The sequence below is a fragment of the Chaetodon auriga genome, chromosome 2, assembly GCF_051107435.1.
Source record: "Chaetodon auriga isolate fChaAug3 chromosome 2, fChaAug3.hap1, whole genome shotgun sequence".
NCBI classification, from domain to species: Eukaryota; Metazoa; Chordata; class Actinopteri; order Chaetodontiformes; family Chaetodontidae; genus Chaetodon; species Chaetodon auriga.
Genome location: NC_135075.1, coordinates 11,752,897 through 11,771,754, shown reverse-complemented (window position 1 = coordinate 11,771,754; position 18,858 = coordinate 11,752,897). Strand labels below are relative to the sequence as shown.

General features: G+C 43.2%; 1 protein-coding gene across 4 annotated transcripts in view; it reads left to right on the top strand.

Moving 5' to 3' along the window:
* Positions 1-18,858, top strand: part of chchd6b (coiled-coil-helix-coiled-coil-helix domain containing 6b) — a 91,246-nt gene that overhangs the window by 37,814 nt on the left and 34,574 nt on the right. For 2 of the 4 annotated variants that reach the window (XM_076754255.1, XM_076754274.1), the window contains one exon: positions 14,589-14,906. The exons of the other annotated variants lie outside the window; for them this stretch is intronic. In XM_076754255.1, the coding sequence (XP_076610370.1) occupies positions 14,589-14,612 (24 nt within the window). In that variant the 3' untranslated portion in view covers positions 14,613-14,906. Of the gene's footprint in view, positions 1-14,588; positions 14,907-18,858 lie in introns of those variants that run through there. 4 annotated transcript variants of the gene reach the window in all.

The following is an 18,858-nucleotide window of genomic DNA, read 5'->3' as shown; positions in this document are numbered from 1 at the left end:
TTAGTCAGACCTGGAAGGAGTTTGACAGTGACACTGACAGTGGAACAAAAAAGGTGAAGAGACAAATAATCCTTTCATTCCTCATACCGAATCCGTTAACTTCTGACGATTGTAATCTGCATGTTGGTTACTTTGACACTTCAGATAGGAAGCTAAATCAATGAGACATGCTTATTGAGCGGATTTATAAGTCACCAGGCGTGCACTGTGTTTTGGAACTTTCTGATAGGAAGATTACACCGTTATTAGTGTATTAAAATCAGTTTTGGCATTCAGCTCTTTGAAATGCATTCTGCTTTCTGCTGATGCTTTCGCAAATAGTGTTCAGACCCTACGCTTATCTACAAAGTGCTTATTTTACCCAATTTCTCCATCAAAAAACAATAATGAATGGGGCAATTTGCACATTATTATCGTGACAAAGCGCACTGATATGGTTCCAAAGTAGATAAAAGGGACAAAACAACAATTGGTGAATCTGGCAGTTTAAACGGTCGATAAAAGCAAGGCAAAGGCTCACAATAAAAGCAATCAGTCTTTTTAAACTGGTTCAAAAGATCCATTTGCCAGTGGGATGGGGCTCTTTGGGGAAAAAAACAGTATATATGTGTAAGCACGTGAGTCAGTTTTTTGGTTTTTTGTGAGCATGTGTTGTATAAATTCAGATGATGAGTGAAAGAGTAAAGTGCAGCGTAAAGGCAAGCTGTTTTTCTCTTTTTGAGGCACGTGTTTAATTCAGGTTCAGTCAGGCATATCCTTGACAGAGTGTGTGTGAATAAGAGTCAGAGAAAGAGAGAAAACACTGAAGAGACAGAAAGAGAGAGTAAAAGCGTTGATGAATAAAAGAAGCTTCAGTCTGTACTGAACATACCAACACTGCGCCCTCTGTGGATAAAGGTGCTGTTGACTGAAAACCAGAACAGAATGAAAACGTCTTCACTTCCACCAAAGAAGGTGGATTTGACTGATGTTGATAAATGAGCTCCAGTACCTTTCAGACAACAACAAGGTCAGAATGTAGTGAAAAATTTAACAGAATTTTGAGAAATTCAGCAAAAGAAAATCCAAAAGAATGCACATTTTCCATCCGCCACTGCTCTGCAGTCAAACCTCAGGTGGTGAAAAGAAATGTTAAAATGATGAAGGCACGTTTGTTTCATGGATTCATTTGATGAACCTCACAGTCTGTTTTCATCTCCCAACATTTTGCATCTCGTCATGGAGCAAATTGAAAATGTGCTTAAAAACTGGCGGATGGAAACCCACCTCGTGCTTTACAGGCTGAACATCTCTGTGCTCTTTTGATCGGGCGCTGCAGATTGTGGCACTGCAGAGCAAACTGTTGCATGACTCTGACCTGTCATACATTCGAAAGTTTGTCTACCTGAAATTCACATGATTCTGAGAGTTGTTGCCTTTTTAATATTTCACATGGTTGCCTTCTCACTTTGGAAAGAAACAATCTTGAGCCAACACATTTTATCACAGACATCCTCTCTGTCTAACCTTTCTTTATTGGGAAAATAGAGATGAAATCTTGCTACTCAAGAGTGACCTGCACTACTCTTTTGAAAATGGTCGGATTTGCAGGTTGACCTTTAAGACTTCTGAAGAGGGCTCAATCCCAAGCTCAAATTTAAAAGGCATATAAATGTTCCCAGATGTGAGAGATAAATGTGTTAAATGTAAAAGATCCCATATTTAAGCGTCCTATTAAACGACCTACATCCAATATTCTATCCTACATCATATCTTTTACTTCTTTATTTCTCTCCATCTTGTGTATTATCTGCTTATCCTTGGATCTTTCATGCCGCTGTCACTGTATCTATCTTTTATCCTCAGTTCTCATCCTCCATATGTCCCTCTACCTGTATTAAAGTCTCTTTTACTGTCTTTCACTGCACATTTTGTCATATTTGCCAGTGCATTAGCTCTGATCTACACTGTTAGCTATGGAGCTCAGTTTCAGTGGGGGTATTAGTTAAGTTTGGCTAACATGTCAGGTGCTATCGCTCTCATGTTCATTTTCACACACAGCCTGGTCTTAGACCTACTGCTGTCTTTGTTGACCACACAAATACCCAAAGAAGTTTTCTAATCCAGAGAGTAAACTACAGCAACTCTCCAACGTTCTGTTGTAGTTTTAGAGCTGAAATCTCTTGCTTTTAAACCCCTCTTAAGTCCTGTGCTTCATTTGGAGCATCTTTAACACCAGCATCATAGACTGGACGGGGAACAAATGTCACAACAATATTAACTAGATGACGTCAGTGAAAGGAGCAGGATCTAAAGAAGATGGAGAGAAAGGAGTGTTGATCCAGTTGAGATTCTTTCAACTTGTGAGACACGGGAGATGTGAGAGAAAGATCCTGTGTGAAGTAAAAGGAACCGATGCATGCAGATATTCTGAAAATAATGGGAAGATGGTTTAGGTAACACAGCCCAAACTGTCTGCCCATGTATACTGTGTTTACCATAAACATCCACAGAAACTCCACTTATAACTCCAGATCTTCCCTTAGAATCATCATGTTTTTAAGCCACATTATATCATACAACTGGGGAATAAAAGAAGCTTTTCAAGACTTCTGTTCATAAAGCTGTCATCTTTGTAGAGCTTGTGATTTTCTTGTGCAAGGTTCAAATGTGAATTCTCAAATGCACCTTGGAATGATAGCCAAATGACTGAGACTGGGTCAAAAAGAGAGGAAAAACGAGTAGAGCTGCCACCGGAGGCTCCCAATCAGTCAGTCTTAATATAAAGAAATGAGTGGGCAGTCCCAAGACCCCTCTGGACATGCAGGCGGCCGTCCAGTCTGCCTGTCTATAAATGGATCTGACAGAGCCAGCAGCTTGGCAGAGCAGAGCACTTGGATGAGAGTTTTACTAGGAAAAGTTTCAGTATTGCTGCAGGTGGTTAAGGGTCAACAGGGAGCAATATGCACTGCAGATTTAGTCATGAGAGCACTGGGTCATATTTCATTATGATATATAATATTCTGGAGACCCTGGAGGAGATATTTAGTTGATGTTGAGACTGTTAATAATTGGAGGTTTTACCTCTGTCTGAACGAGGTGTCTGTGTGCTTGTTCCAAATGCGGGACAGAAGCTTTGTTTGGTGTGTAGGTAATTACATTCACCTGACGTGAGCTCATCTGTTAAATGTACGCATCAGAAAATAATGTAACGATCACATTTCTTAAGTTAATGTCAGTTTATTTTATGTTGATGTCTCATTTAGCAACAAAACTTTTTCAATTCCATTACATTAACACCGGGATGACATGAACGCCCTTCGTAAATTTGAAAAGACCTCTTCTCTGCGGCACTGATGGATGGCTAATACACCAAAATGTTTTTCGAGGTGCACTCTGCAAAGGAGAGCAGTTTTGTTCAAACTAACTGGCTGTTCACGGACAGATAAAATAGCTAGTGAGTTGGAAAAGACATGCAGCGTTCGTATGCAGTCATTTTTCAGCTTTGTGCAACAATAACAGGACTGCTCGACAGACAGCAGAGCCTCTAGCCTGGTGAGAACCTCCCAACAGCTTAAAAGCTCTGTTCTTTTGTTATCTCTATGTGCTTGTAAGGATTTTCTAAAGCAGATGCATTGTTCCATGTGATTAAAGGGAGAACGCTGTATTTTTCCCCCCAAATTCATCTTTGTTTGAAGTTGATACCTCATGGTTCCTGCTTTTCTTAAACATAGTTATCTTTCTCTCTTTTGTCTCTGTTTGTACATAAAGCTTGACTCTTATCGAACACCGCCTGTCTGCCTAAAACTCTTTTCCTCATCTTCTTATTCTGTATTCTTCAGTCATGTAAGCAAAGTTACAGTTAGTGTACATGAATCACAGCGGCGGGCCTGTACTGTCTTAGCAAGGATCAGTTGAGTCACTTCCGCCCAGATACCACTGACTTGTATGACTTTCCATGAGTTCATGCACGTAGGCTCTACTGTATATATCTTACTCTTTGTCTGCCTGTCTGTTTGTCAATCAATCTGCCAATGAAAGCAGCGGCGTGCTTATCTGTCTCTTCTCTGCCAGTGTCTTGATCTGAACATCACTAGAGTATCTATCTCACTTTTTCTGTCTCTCGCTTGAAGTCCACCCAACTCACTATCTACAGCGGCACAGCCTTCCTTATATGTCACTCAAAAAGTTCTTTTATGTTTTACGATTCATGCATGCACACACATACACACATTTTCACACATTCTGCCCTCTGCCATCCATTAAAGACAGCTGCTTCAGGATATGGCCTTGCGCCTCCTCTCTGCTGTCACTCCCCTGTCCCTCTCCTGTCACTGTCTCTGGTTGGGCCATTGTCATGCATATGGGACCTTATGTGTGTTTGAGAGCGTGCGTGGGTGTGTGGGTGTGTGTGTGTGTGTATGCATGTGGGTGTGGTGTATGCGTTAGGGATGCAAGGTAAATGTCAGCTCACTAAGGCCCTGCGTTACCATGAAGCTTTGGGGTTTTGTCTCTTTCTGGTTTGACAGTATCTTATATATATGGTCGTGAGGATTTTCATACTGAGTGTGTGTTTGTGTGCTTGCATTTGTGAGAGTGTGCAAGTCCACCCTTTACTTCTCATCATCTCTTCTCTCTTTCAAGCTCCTTCTCACTGAAACAAAACACAGCCGTCCTCAAAGTCACATTCAAGAACAATGGTTCTCAAACCACCATTTACTCTAAGTGTGTAAGTGCCAGTTTTCACCAGATAAAAAATATATGTGGAGGATGCTGAGGACACTGGTGGGAGCTGGTAATATGGAAATGAAAATATATTAAAAAACCACCAGTCCATGTATTTCAGTGGAATGTATTACCGTTAACTGCAGACTCAAAAATGACAAATGAAATCAACGCTGCTCTGACAGTTACTGAGATACCTTTTAATAAAAGTAAAGGAGTCAAAAGTGGAGAGAATTACTGGTAGATTTGCATGTTAATGATTAGCTCACTTGTGAAATGGCCTGAATGTCCTCACTGTATGCGAGAGGGATACTTCATTTCTCTACCATCCCACAGGAATCCTCTAGTTCCACCTACTTCTCCATTTAGACAGCTAGTAGCCTCCATGCTGGCCAGTGCTCAGTGACAGTAGGTCTGTATATGTCAATATAAATGACTGAGGTGATCACTGATATCTGTCCCTGTGTAGGGATTGAAAAAGAAGATGTTGTAAGCAGAACAAGCACGAGGAAGCAGAAAATTGTGCCAAAAATAGAAACAGAGACAAGTACCAGTCTGTAGGAGGGTTACTGAAGCACTAACCCGCAAAAGAGTATGAAGGCTCCAAGGATTACATTCACAGTCTGAACAACCTATGATGTGGTTTGTACAGAGAAACAGAAAACTCCAGTGTTTGTCCACCGCAGTGCTTAGACATGTCCTGTCAAGATGTAAATACAGCTGGTGGGATAAGCAAGTGCCCCTGTGCCTGGCATCAGCAAATGAGATTAACAAATGAAAGAGACATTCTTAAACTATGCTTCCAATGTGCGTTTAAGGACTTAACACTGGAAATAAGTGTCATTGAGTAGAAGACAACGGGACGAGAGCATGTGTGTTTGTGTTCTTGCACTTTTATCTAATTTGCATTTTACACTGCCAGCACATTTTGCCTGGTGTTTGACTTTTTCGTGGAGCTGTTGGAAGGCTTGTGCTGGAATCAGGGTAAAATAAGGTTTTGGTTAAGGCTAGTTCAGTTATCAGTTCATCCCTTCATTGATTAGCAGAAAATTAACTGGCTCTGACTCCTTTTCCTTTTTAAACATTGAAGCTATACAGTTATGATAGTCAGCATTAGAGTTTGGAGACAGGGAATGGATCAGCGGCTCTCACTCTGAGTGCAGTACAAATTGTGTCTACGATCGCCTCTTCTCACCTTGAGCTCCTTTTAAGACCCGTAGTGCTTCAGTTACAGAGGACAAAGACAAGGATAAAAAGAGAGAAGTGCGTGCATGTGAGTGATAGAGCATGGGCTTGCATATGAATCCTCCATGTTTGAGTGCAGGTTTTTCTCGTAACGTCACCTCCATCTCTCATACAATGCATGCGTGTGATTTGTGTGTGTTGCATCTCTGTGCATTTGTGAATGTGTATCAGTATCTGTGCATCGTCTATATCTGTGTTGAACTACTCCCCCCTTCTTCGAAACATTTCAGTCGACATTTTGCACTCCAGCCACTTTTAACCGCAAAATAATTCACCAACGTTTTTGCAGGGAGCCGTCCATTTCCAAGTGTAGTGCCAGCAGCATCTTAAGCGTGTCACAGACAGCCTCTCAGCACTAACAAAATGTTTAGACCTTCAATCCCCATGAAAAAGAGCTGAGTGGTTTCATTGAAGACAGACTATTTCCCCCCTATTACTTCACCTCATCTTCCAGCACACAGCAAATCCCAGCAACAAAAAATCAACACGTCCTCATTCAAACCTGTTCAGTTTGTCCAGCTGAAGAAGTTGATTGATAGGAAGAGAAGGAACGCTGCCATTAGAAAGAGAGGAAAAGAATGAGGGATGGAGCGAGGATAAAGGAGGAATAGAAGGTGCCTGTCAATGGGGGAATGGATGGAGACTGATGAGGGAGAAAGAAGCTTAAGAGTGCCTGTCAGAGAAGAAGGGTTAATAGAAAACTGTAAGAGAGAGATACAGTAAGAATGAGTGGATGATGAAGGCAAGTAGAGAGGATGAATAAAGAGAAGGGGAGAGGTTCTGTCAGCAGGAAGTTGGAGGGAGTGGCAGAGTGTATTGAAGGAAGAAGAAAGTGAAGAAGAGGCTCTGTCAGTCACGACTGTGAGAGAGAAACAAGAGACTGAGACAAAAAGTGTCTGATTTTGCGATTGCAAAAATATAGAGGAAATAAAAAAAATGCTTTTGTGCGTACGTGTGTGTGTGTGTGCGCTCAGGCATGCTTACACATGCGTGGATGTGTGTGCACGCGTGTGTGTGTTTATATATGTGTATGGCTATCAGTAGCTGCAGGTGGTGAGCCTTGGCCTGCCTGCTAACTCTAATCTGATAACAGAGCCACTCTATTCAACAGCAGTCTGGTCCTACACACACACACACACACACACACACACACACACAGACCAGACAGTTCTGTGTATTGTAATATCCCTGTTATTAACATTTCCTTTATAGAATACTAGCATACCTCCTGTGCTGATTATAGCTTTTGTGTAAGATTGCACTAATACTAGCATGATGTTTGCTATTTTCTCTGTCATTTTCATTCTATAAATCACTATTATTTTGCATCATAGTTTTTTTTTCATTGCATGCTGTTACAGTGCTTAGGGAACACACGTGAAAAGAAATATTGACACACGTCCATGTTGTGAATATCTTATACCCATATGCGTATTGCCCACACAAACACACGGGCTAGCTCACATATTTCTCTCCCTTTATGTCTCTCTCTTTCCCTCCTTCCATCCCACCTCTCCGTCACATCCATCATCTCCAAGGCGACCACCCCGTGAAGGCGCAGGCCACATAAAGATTAGCTGTTCCCTCTCATGTGCCTCCCCTCCATCCTCCAACAGTCTTTCCATCTCTCTCTCTCTCTCTCTCTCTCTCGCAAATACGTATAACGCTCCATCAGCATCCAGCTAAACATCTGATCCACGCTGCCATCCTCCACTGACCATCGTCTCTGTAACGTGATTGATTCGGTCCTGCCAGGTCTGAGCTACCATGTGTCTTACTTCATTTGGGTACAAATAAGGTGGCGGGGTAAACTGTGACGCAGTGACTTGCTGGGTGAAGACTGAAGTGTCACTCTGTGAATGGAGCAGTCATGATCGTCTTCATCGTATTGTTGATCTCGCTGACTCTTATTTGGTCTCCAGTTTATGTGTGCAGGTATGTTGAGTTTTTTGTGATGGGAATATTATTGTTCCTACTTAACCAGCATGAGACAACCTCATGTCTGTGGGCTGTAGTTTAACATATATGAATGAAAATTATAAGAATTGACAAGCCGTATTACCACGACAATGACATTTTGTCGATAGAAATTTATGTTCAATCAAAATACAGTGTCCCAGCCACTTCACTACTCTCCTTGATTTATCAATACTTCCCAGTAGAAACATACAGGATATGTGTAGAGTGAGTGAGGGGGATCATGCATCAAAGGCCCCCAGCGGGAGTCAAAATTCTGCCCCTTATTGTGTCTCACAAATGAAGATTTTGACCTGATGATGCAGCTGGATTAAACATCAGGGGAACCACCATAGTTCACAAAGACCATGAATATATGCACCAGATTTCCTGACAATCCATCCAACAGTTGTCTTTGTACCGATCCACCTTGTTGATGTCCCTATATTTTATTGCATGAGTGCCAATTTTGACCAACTGGTGGCACTAGATGAAAAGTCAGGGGATCACCAAAATCATCAGGATTCATCCTCAGTGCACCGTGAATGACTGTACACAATTTCACAGCAGTCTATCCAACAGAGATATTTCAGTCTTGACTGTTCAACCACCACCGTGGCTAAAAAGATCCAAAAGTTGATCAAATGTGGGCGGCAAAATTATGCAGCAAATTTAAGTTTGCCACTCGCTTAGACCTTTTAGGGAATTCTGCCATTTTTCTAAGTCATGAACTGACTTTGCTCCAAATTACATCAGTGACTGCACCTAATACATTAAATCAATGCTTTTTGGTGGCTGATTTACAGACAGACCGAGCAACTGAATGCTTATACACAGCAGCTCAACTGTCTGTCAGAACTACTGTCTGACTAAATAAGTGCTGCAAATGGTCCAGTCAGTGAGTGCTCCCAGCTAAGCAACCAGCCGACCAACATACAGACTGACTGAATGAACAGTTCAGATGGTCCTGTGCATGTAACCAACTAGCTGACTGACTGACTAAGAGGCTTCCTCAACTGACAGACTGATTAACCGTCTGGCTGTCTTACTGACTGTGTAATCAGTGAAAGGCTGTGTGTTTATAAAGCAGCCATAGCCGCGGCCACTCTGTAAGTGTCTGATTGACAGTCCTGCCTGGCAACTGTCTCTGTTCCTCCAGAGAGAGGGAGGGAACTGAGTGCTGTTAGCACTGAGCAGAGACGACAGTTATTGATTTTCTACTTGTCTGTTATTTTTGTTTTTAACAGAGAAAAGGCAAGTGAGTGAGGCATGTGTGTTTGTGTGTGTGTACGTGATAGCGTCTCCTTATATTTGGCGCACATGTGTTTATATGTAAGTCTGCTGTCTGTATGTTGCCCGTTAGCTTATGACGGGGGCAGTGTGAACACACCCAGCGTGTGTACACTGTTGCTTCTGCTCTGCTGCCGTTCAAAGTCGATTCCTGGCCCACGAACACAACAATCTATCCACTCCTTACACTGCTCACTAATTGGACGGAAACTGGCAGGTGGAAGAAAACCTGTCGTTGTGTATCTGTATGCTGTGTGTACTGCTGTGTGTACTGCTGTGAATCAGTATTTTTTTTTACGTATTAAATCTAATCTCAGCAGACACTTTTCCATCTCAGCAAGGGTCAGGGATAATGAAGAGAAGTAGTTGGTTCAACTTTGTACTTTTTGCACCAGAAGAGTGTTAAAATGTGTTCCAGCTCATGTGAATAGGCTGAGAAAGCATAAAAATGGAGGAACAGCGAGTCACATTGAGGTTATTTTTGACCTCACCACTGGAATACAATGTCTAGATGTAATGTGGTTGCCCTTAGGTCTGTCAGATTGGCAAAGATATACAGTAATAATGCAGGCATTATTCCAATGTTAATGATTTAGATTGAGTTTTAGCCTTTTGAGGAAAATGTATGTTAGTTTTGGTCAAATTTTAGTCATTTCATTGTTTAGTCAACAAAAAGTCAGTTTGTTACAAGAACTGGTAACGTCAGATAACATTACTGACAGCTAAATCACCTTCTGAGCAAGACATATTATTGGCTGGCAGAGGATTGTGGTTTACTAATCAGGAGCTATTGGCTGTAGTGTGGTCCCACAGATGGAAGATGGTCTTTGAATAAGTCTTTGCATTAAAATAGCAATTCGTTCATTTGTCCATTTATGTCTGTCACATTACTGTATGGTTTTTATCCGTTGATGGAAAATGTTATTAATGTCATCATAGTTCTCAATTTCAATGGCTCCTTCTAATTTAGTTCTAATCTCATGAAAAGTAGGTTGTCAACAAATATTTTTTGTTATAGTTTTCATTGATGAAATTCTGCACTTCCCAGCAAACCAGAATTAACATGAAGTTGAACCAATGAAACTTCAAACAAAAAACTGAAACTTATAACCTTCATGAAGGGAGGATTTAGTGCAGGTCTGTTGGATTAGACTGCATTATCTTAAGCTTGGTGTACCTAATAAACAGGCAAGACATACGCTTATGTCTTCAAAAGTGCACACCCTGAGCTTGAATATTTGGCTGCCCTCCCCTGTCCAAGGTGTCCTGCATAAAAAGCTTTTCCTGTCTTTAAATTATCCAAGTGTGCATGGCGGCAGTCCAGATTTGGACCTGGGTCACCAAACTGAACTGTGTGTACTGTGGGAGTGCGAGGGGTCAGTTTGAAATTCAGGAACTCCTTCATACACTATGCATGAGGCATAATGTCCCATCACACTGCTGTATATGAGTGTTGCAATACCTACACACTCCGCTTCCACAAACTCACACATGCATACACCTACACACATGCTAATGCACGCTTAAACTCCTGCAGACACAGAGCCGCTTCCACACAAATGGTGCGTTTTCATGCACATATGCAGACACACACCGTCCCCCTTTATGTGTCAGGACGTGAGTAGAACAGTAAAGCTAAATCCCCTTGTCACATTTGCCGCTCATCTCCAATTCAATGGCACAGGCTGCGATGCCCTCGGATGCACTTGGCAAGTGAACAGCTAACCTGCCCGCCAGCATATCTGTCTGCCAGCCGAGTTAGCATGCCAACTAGCCCACCCAGCAGCCACAAGCTAATGCTTCACTAACCCTGGGTCACCCTGTGTCTTTTCCTGCAGTTGTGTGTTTGTATGTGTATTGACACAAGAGGTGTTCAGTTGTACCCTTGTGGTCTGTCTCTCTGAAGCATAATCATCTATGACTCTTACACTACAGCAACACACAGTTATGATAGAGTGTAAGTGGACCTTATATGATTTAATTTGTTTGGCAGCTTTTAAAGTTAATTAAGACTAATTTTTCTCCTTTTACATGATTTCTGTCATGTTTTGGAATAAACCCCATCTAAGAACCAGAGAAACAACCAAGAAAGCAACCTAAGTTGTCGACTAAGCCATCAGAGCAATCCACTGTAGTCACATTTCATTTCTTCTTTATTGTTTGTTTGTGACATTGCAAGTCAATGGGAAGGAAATGTCTTTCCATCCACAGTTACGTCTCACAGAGGAACTATGATCCAGCACCGCTTTGGGACTTTTAGTGCTGTATTTTGAATTTTAACCTCTCTGTAAATATGCATCTTTATTATTAATTCCTTGCAGAGACAATTGATTTGCAGCAGATAAAACGAGACAGGGGAACAAGCATCACAGAGTCTACATCGCAGCATAAAAATGCAACTATGCAAACATCACACACACACACACACACACACACACACACACACACACACATACACATACATGGACTGCAGTAGTGATGGCTCTTCTGTATTAGTCAAAGGCTGGTGGGATAAGGGGCTGATGGACGTTTGTCAGTTTGACCATATTTTTGGACGGTGGTAGCGATTGCCTGAGGTCTTAAAGTGAATGGTCACTGTGTGACCATACGGTGAGCTTGTCTGGCCTGCACTAGAACAAACTTATAGCGGGATCAGACTACATTTTGTCTTTGACAATGGTCACCGTGTCAGATCACAGTGCCATACACTCTTGTCGTGTCTTGGTCAGGTGACTGGCAAGACTACACATATGACCCTGACCAATCACAGCACGTCTTGTTTCACAATCACACACAAGTTCAGACGCCATCGGGGAGCCAACTGTCAATCAAACTGACAGAAGCGTTGCGTGTGATGCTGGGGGTCTTGTGTACCGAAAAGACAAGAAAGAGAAAACAGCTGTGGATGCTCTGTAACATTAAAAGCAAATGCAAGAGGCGGTGTAAAGCATCCTGATAACAATTAGGACAGGCTCAATGAGTTTCACATGTAGTCATTTTGTTTCCAGAGTTATTTATTCTACAAGGAGCACATATGGCTGTGTTGGCTGCATCAAACAGGCTGCTTTAACGTTTGATCTGGAATCAGTAATGATAAGCATATTCCCACAGTTGGGACCAGGGATAATGTTATGACAGCACAGCCAGCTACTCGCCTGGCTGATGAAGTGCTTCCACTATTTCTCGCCAACATTTGTCTTTTTTGACTCGGTCAAAATACACGGATACTGTTGCCGCAGCTAAACAAACTTTTCTTCTCTTTCGTTGCAACCTCAGCATCTCTCCTGAGGTCAGCACTCAGGAACATGTCGTGGGAGATGTCACACTAGTCTTATTAGGCCAAAGCAATTCTAACATGCTAGTCTTTTCATCGGGATGTCGTGGGCCGTCCCAGACGCTGTGAAACAGGTCGTTTAGCGTGTCATACTACACGAGTACAGATGACTGAATATCGTCCACGATCGGCCTCAACGCTGGTAACTGGTCAGCCACAACAACGTCAGCCCAAAATTGGGCTAGATTCATGTGGTCTGATCCAGGCATTAAAGCGATAAAATACCAATATTACATGCAATACATGTACAAGTAAAGAGTGAAGTGGTTGATAACAATATGTATTGCAAAGAACGTACACAATAGTCTGATCAGAGGTAGATCATTAGACTCATTTCATTAGGGCATATAATACACTGAAGTTAGATATATAAAATGATTGAAATGAAAACATCTCAACTGTTCTATAGCATCACCTGTTTCTCTAACCACTGCATCAGATACAGATACACAATTCACATACACCACCTCTCAAAAACAAGGAAAAAAGTGAAAGTAAAACCATCTCGACTCTATAATTCTGGAAATTCTAGTGTCGAGCATTAAGTTTCTCAGAACCAGTAATAAAATCTCAGTCCGAAGTTATCTTATTAAGATAATTAAGGACAAAAAGCTTGAAACACTTTGACTTAAAACCTGCCTGGTAAGAAGATATATCTTGTCTGACAAAAAGCAAGGATAAATTGCCTTGATTTGAGATATTCCATCTTACTTAGATTTAGCTTTTTGCAGTGCTGTCTTCTTGTATGCAGTAATAAATTAAATAAGGTTCTCTCCACTCTTCTCCTTCATCCCTTCTCCCCAATCCACAGTCTTCTTCATGAGCCGTGTCTGGTGCTGCCACTTCAGCGCTAAGCGTTGGTGCTATGGCAACAGAGCAGAGTCCTGATAAGCAAGCAAAAGGCAGTTACAAGCTCTTGGATTTTAAGGTGGAATGAAGAAATAGAATAAAAGCCAGTAAGGGAAAAGGTCAAAGTTAACTTAGACACACTGCAGCATTTGTAGAGTTTTACAACATGCCTTGCTCAAAGGTGTAGGGGTGTTTTTAATGCAGATAAGTAATGCAGCACTTCTACCAAAAACAAAAACAAAAAAAAAAAAACACTCTGGTCAGGTTAAGACTGTGGCCAAAATATCTCAAGTGTAGGTCTACTGTACCAATGAACCACTTCAGACCTTCCCTGCAGCTACTGTGATTCACTGGATTAGAGCTTGAACACGTGTGTGTGTGCGTGTGTGTGTGTGTGTGTGTGTGTGTGTGTGTGTGTGTGTGTGTGTGTGTGTGTGTGTCCTGACCCTCTGTGATTTTCTATGTTTCTCTGTGTTGCCACATGCAGTTAAACACCAGCTGTAGTAGCTACAGGCCAAACACTTTCAGGCCAGAGGTCAGACTTCCTGTAACAAGGGCCATACTGAATGCACCTATCAGGCTGCAGGTCATCCGTGTCCCTCAGTGTGTGTACAGAACATCACGGACGTTTCCGTCTCTTATGCTCAAGAATAAATACAGTAATATCTAATATCTTGTGCTAGTTTTAAAGACTGGGCATGTAGTCAGTAGCATAATTGCGATTTGATAGTCAGTTATGTTAAAGTTACAATGCAAATCGAGGAGTCAACATTGTTTACTCCAAACATTCACTCTGATTTGCCAGGCATATGATCTATGTCGACAGATAGATAGCTACGCAGTCAGTAACAGACAGCACTGAATGTAGCCTGTGAGCGAACGCCATGCTCATCTGCCTTGAGTTTCTAGCTGGCACACAAATATTTGCTGGATTGTACATGTGGTAGCAAATGCTGTCAAAAGTCTAAGTCAGGTTTCAGGAGAGAAACTCTTCAGCTTCTTCAGTTTTCCCTCAGTCATATTTAGATATTTAGAGGTGATGCTTTCTTGCTATTTTTGGTCATGTGCAGTGCGTGGTGTGAGGGACTGGATTTCCCATGATGCATCCTGACGTTTGTGAGTTTCCCCCTGGGTTCTAGTAATGCCAATTTATAATTTGACGGTTTCTCTTCTCCCCCACCCCCCCTTGTCTCCTTCCTTCCCTTTCCAGAGCTCGCTGACGAATCACGGCTGAGAAACCTAAAGAAAGCGGGAACAGGAGGAGAAGTGAAGAAGGAGAAATCGTGTCAATCCCGTCCATTTCTCATCTCCCTCCGTCCTTCTTCTCTTCATCCGTCCATTTATTTCTCCACCGTCGCTGAATAACCTACATCCACTTTCCTACTCACCGTCCTTCTTGGTTTTTGAGTGTATTATCTTGACATGTCACTCCTGAGTGTATGATGTGTTGATTTATTGTCAAGTTGCGCCGGCACACTCCTGCTGTCGCTGAAATAAATCCCAGTGATCCGGTGGTGATGAGACTGCAGGTTGCGTGTCTTTGTGTCTTGTGTGTGCGCAGTGGCGGATGGCTGTCACGGCACACTAATAATGCTTCCACTACTGAAAATGGGGTCGTGTGCACCCTTCTGACAATGCAGTGCAGGCCCAGGGGCTTGATTGTGTGCCGTGCTCATGGTTTCATTAAGAGAGAGAAAGGAAATGAGAGTGAAGGAAATGAGGGATAAATGAAGTGGAGGACAGATGAATAGGGAAGCACACATGTCTAAATGTGTGTGTGTATGTGTGTTTTTTGTCTGTTTCATGTGTTTTTTCCACTGTAGTGAGCCTGGGAACATACGTGTTGTCACGTAAGGGTGCTTGCGTGAATGCGTGCACATGGGCAGCACACCGGACAGGCCACATATTGTCCCTGCTAGCCTTGTTTCCATGGTGACAGCAGGGGTTGGTGCTAGCAGCAAGGTGTGGAGGAACCTTCCAGATAACCCTGAAGGTCAGCACATAGAGCTACAGCTCACAGCACCACTCTGTAGTCACACACTTAACCCCCTCCCTGTGTGTGTGTGTGTGTGTGTGTGTGTGTGTGTGTGTGTGTGTGTGTGTGTGTGCGTGTTTGTGAAAGAGAGGGACTCTGTTAAGATGCATTTCCACTTATATATGGTCATGGTTGGCCACCCTCGGAATGACAGAGGCTTGTTATCGCACACACACACACACACTGCACACATACACACAGTCACACAGCAGACACACACACACGGAATATTAATGGACCAACAATATGCCCGTATACTTGTTCCCGGATATAAATACACATTCGCACACAAGTGGTAGTCAGTGTGAATGTAGTAGAGTGTATTTGTTTGTGATCACTGTGAGGCGAGATCTATTGATCACAGTTTGACTCCCGCTTGCCACTGTGGCATCGATCACAAGGGAGCATGCACAGTGCCGCTGACCAATCCATACAATATATTATAGAAATCTGTTGAAGTGAAAGTCAGATACTGAGGCCGTTGGAATGGAGCGTGTGCAGGTGAGCGTCTATCAGTCTGTCAGTCCACCGTTTTGCTCGTGTGAGTCAGTGAATCCTCCAAACTACAAACTCCACTCCAGGGATTTGGCAGCTCTAACCCGACAGACATGATGCACATATTACCTATATTAAAGCCAGCCACCATATTAGAGGTTTCAGCCAGTGACTCTCATATCCCCTCTCTCTCCCTGACATTTCTTTACAAATACCAGCCTCTATTCACTCTGTTATTGCCTTCTCCCATTCAGCAATTCTCTGATTAAACAAGCTCCTGAAAAGCCCAGACACCGCTATCTGCCATTTGGCTTTTATTAGAAACCCACCCCCTTTAATTAAATTGGCTGAATTACAGAAATATCAGCGATATTTCACCAATATATTGGATAAGAGAGCACAATGGCTGAAAAAAATGGAAGACTGGGCTTTATGAGATGTTTTGAATGCGGATTTGGTGATGAAATAAGATAAACACCATCTTGATGGAGGGGCGCCGCTTAGTTTTTTTTAAGGAAGCGGAGGTTTGTTGGATCTGAATGAGTCTCATCACTGAATGTGCGTCACAGTTGAAACTCTCAGTGGTTGCAATTTGCTTTTTTTTTTTTTTTACAGAATTTCTGAAGAACTCTGGTTTATTTTTCACTCCCTCCTTCTCCTCCGACTCAATTTCAACCCTGCACCTCCAGTGCCGCGCCTTCATTTTCCCGCCTTATTACTGTGAAAGATCGGGGATTGAGGTTGCCGCGGTAACCGGCCAGGCTATGATTGGGGGAGACAGCTGCATGGTGCGAGGTTAGAAGATGGCTGCTCACGCCTTACAATGCGCCACTATTGATTTCCAGTCCTTGACAATTACTGGGCCCAGTTGACTACAGCAGGTTGCAGAACATGTGCATAAAGCAGAGGAGTGTGTATTGTCTATGTTTGGGGCGGGGGTCTACTGTAAGGCCCACTCTGCAGCCAGCATACAGTAATTGTCTCTCTTCTCTCTGCCCGCTTAAGTGCAGGTGTTTGCCTGAAAAGGGATTCTTTGAGTTGCTGCCAGAGCTTTAACCTCTCAGACATCCTGTAGCGTGAGTTGCAGACAAGTTTGACAGTCAGTCATGGAGCCTAATGTATATGTTTGAGCAGCTCTGCGCCATCTCCTTTGTTCAGCCCTCGAGACGGCTGTTTGTCGGCTGTTCTTTCTCATCCACCTGAAGAGGTGTCTGCAAATGAGAGATGGTGTCAGACTTTGACAAACTGCTGCCCTTTGTAAAGACTTAATGGGGATCAATTCAAGTAAAGTTAGACACTTGTAGAATTCACATGCAGAAAACACACACACACACACACACACACACACACACGCACACACACACACACACTCATTCCACACATGTACCTGCTTCTTTTTGGAGTTCTCCCACTGCTCGAGTCTTTTGTCCTCCACTTCTCTCTCTCCCTCGCTGTTTCCCTCCCTACTTTTCATCTCTCCTCGCTCAGCCAACTTGGCGTTGCATATGTGAGAAATCGACAGTGAGCCTAATTGGAGTGTGTGGCTCCGTCAGTGACAGTCACCATTCTGTAGCACGTAGCACACACTCGCATGGAGCTCTCCAGCTAATTGAATAGTCTTTTATTAAACTGTGTTAATGTGAACTGGAACTGGCTGCTGGTGAATTGAATTAGACCCCCCACCACTATCACCAACCATACACATAAACACATGCAGCTCAGTGAAGCCGTTAGATGGATGGACCCTCAGCATGGAGGGAGGAAGAAGAGGAGAGAACAGGAGGAATGCAATGTGTGAGAGTTTTGTTGTGTGCATTTTAATGTTTGTGATGTAGAAGATCTGTTTCAAAGTTTTATTGGCCCCTGAAGTTTCAGTAAAATGGAAAATGTGAGGGATTTCTCTTCACATTTTGCTCATTTAGAAAGTAATTGCACCACCTCCACCCCCAACCTAACAATAAGGCACAGGGCTCACACACCCTCCAACTCCGAACAAAAGCCAGGTGATATTTGAATGTAGGCTAACCAGCAGCTACTGCCAGCCAGTTCAGCCACTCATTTAATAATAAATATCTTAAACCGCAAAACTGTCTCCAGATAACCCCCAGGGAGAGCCGTTTTCTCTTTCATCCAGCATCCGCAGACAGAGACGGACAGAGAGAACGAACACAAAGGGTGTTAGGACTTTAGAGAGAGAGTGAAGAAGACCAGAGGAGGCCCTGAAGCAGCAGGGGACCTGACCCAAGAGTCTGGAGTGAAAGTCGGCCTGTCACAGCACGTGACTGAGGGTGGAGCAGTTCAAGAACCCTACACTGTCATGGCTGACACTGGAGGAGGAGAGGAGCCCTGGAAGACGGGGAACAAAAAGAAAAGCAGAAGGCTGAACAAATCCAGCACAGCAGAGAAGTCCGAGAGTCTGGAGAGGGAACAAGGGAAAGAGGTCAAGGTTGTTCAGGACAGAGCGTTTCGTCTGGGTGCAGGGGGCAGACAGAGACAGAGGATGAAGTCAGGAAGGTTGAGAGAAGAGAGGGGAGATAGTCCACTGAGGCCTGTCGAGGCAGCTTGAAGATAGCCCCCTCCTCTCTGCTTTATTATATTACACTGGTGGATAAAAAGAATCCGACATCCTCTAAAGTCATTACAGCCCAGTAAGACTGGCTCAGAGGCCAACGCGGCTCCTTAACCCCTCTCAGCACACGCCTGGATGTGTGTGCGACTCTCAGAGGTTGAATGAATGAGAGAAAGGGTGCGCACGTGTCTGAAAGACTGAGCAGACGTGTGCGTGCGTGCGTGCGTGCGTGCACACACATTCACCAAACCAAAGTGGCACATCACTTAATCCTTCCCCAGTAACTAGGATAAGCCACCAGTCTTATCTCTCCTTCTCCCCCCTCGTTCTCTCCCCTCACTCAGTCTTTCCTCGGGAAACTATTGTCCCTTTTTCCGTCAC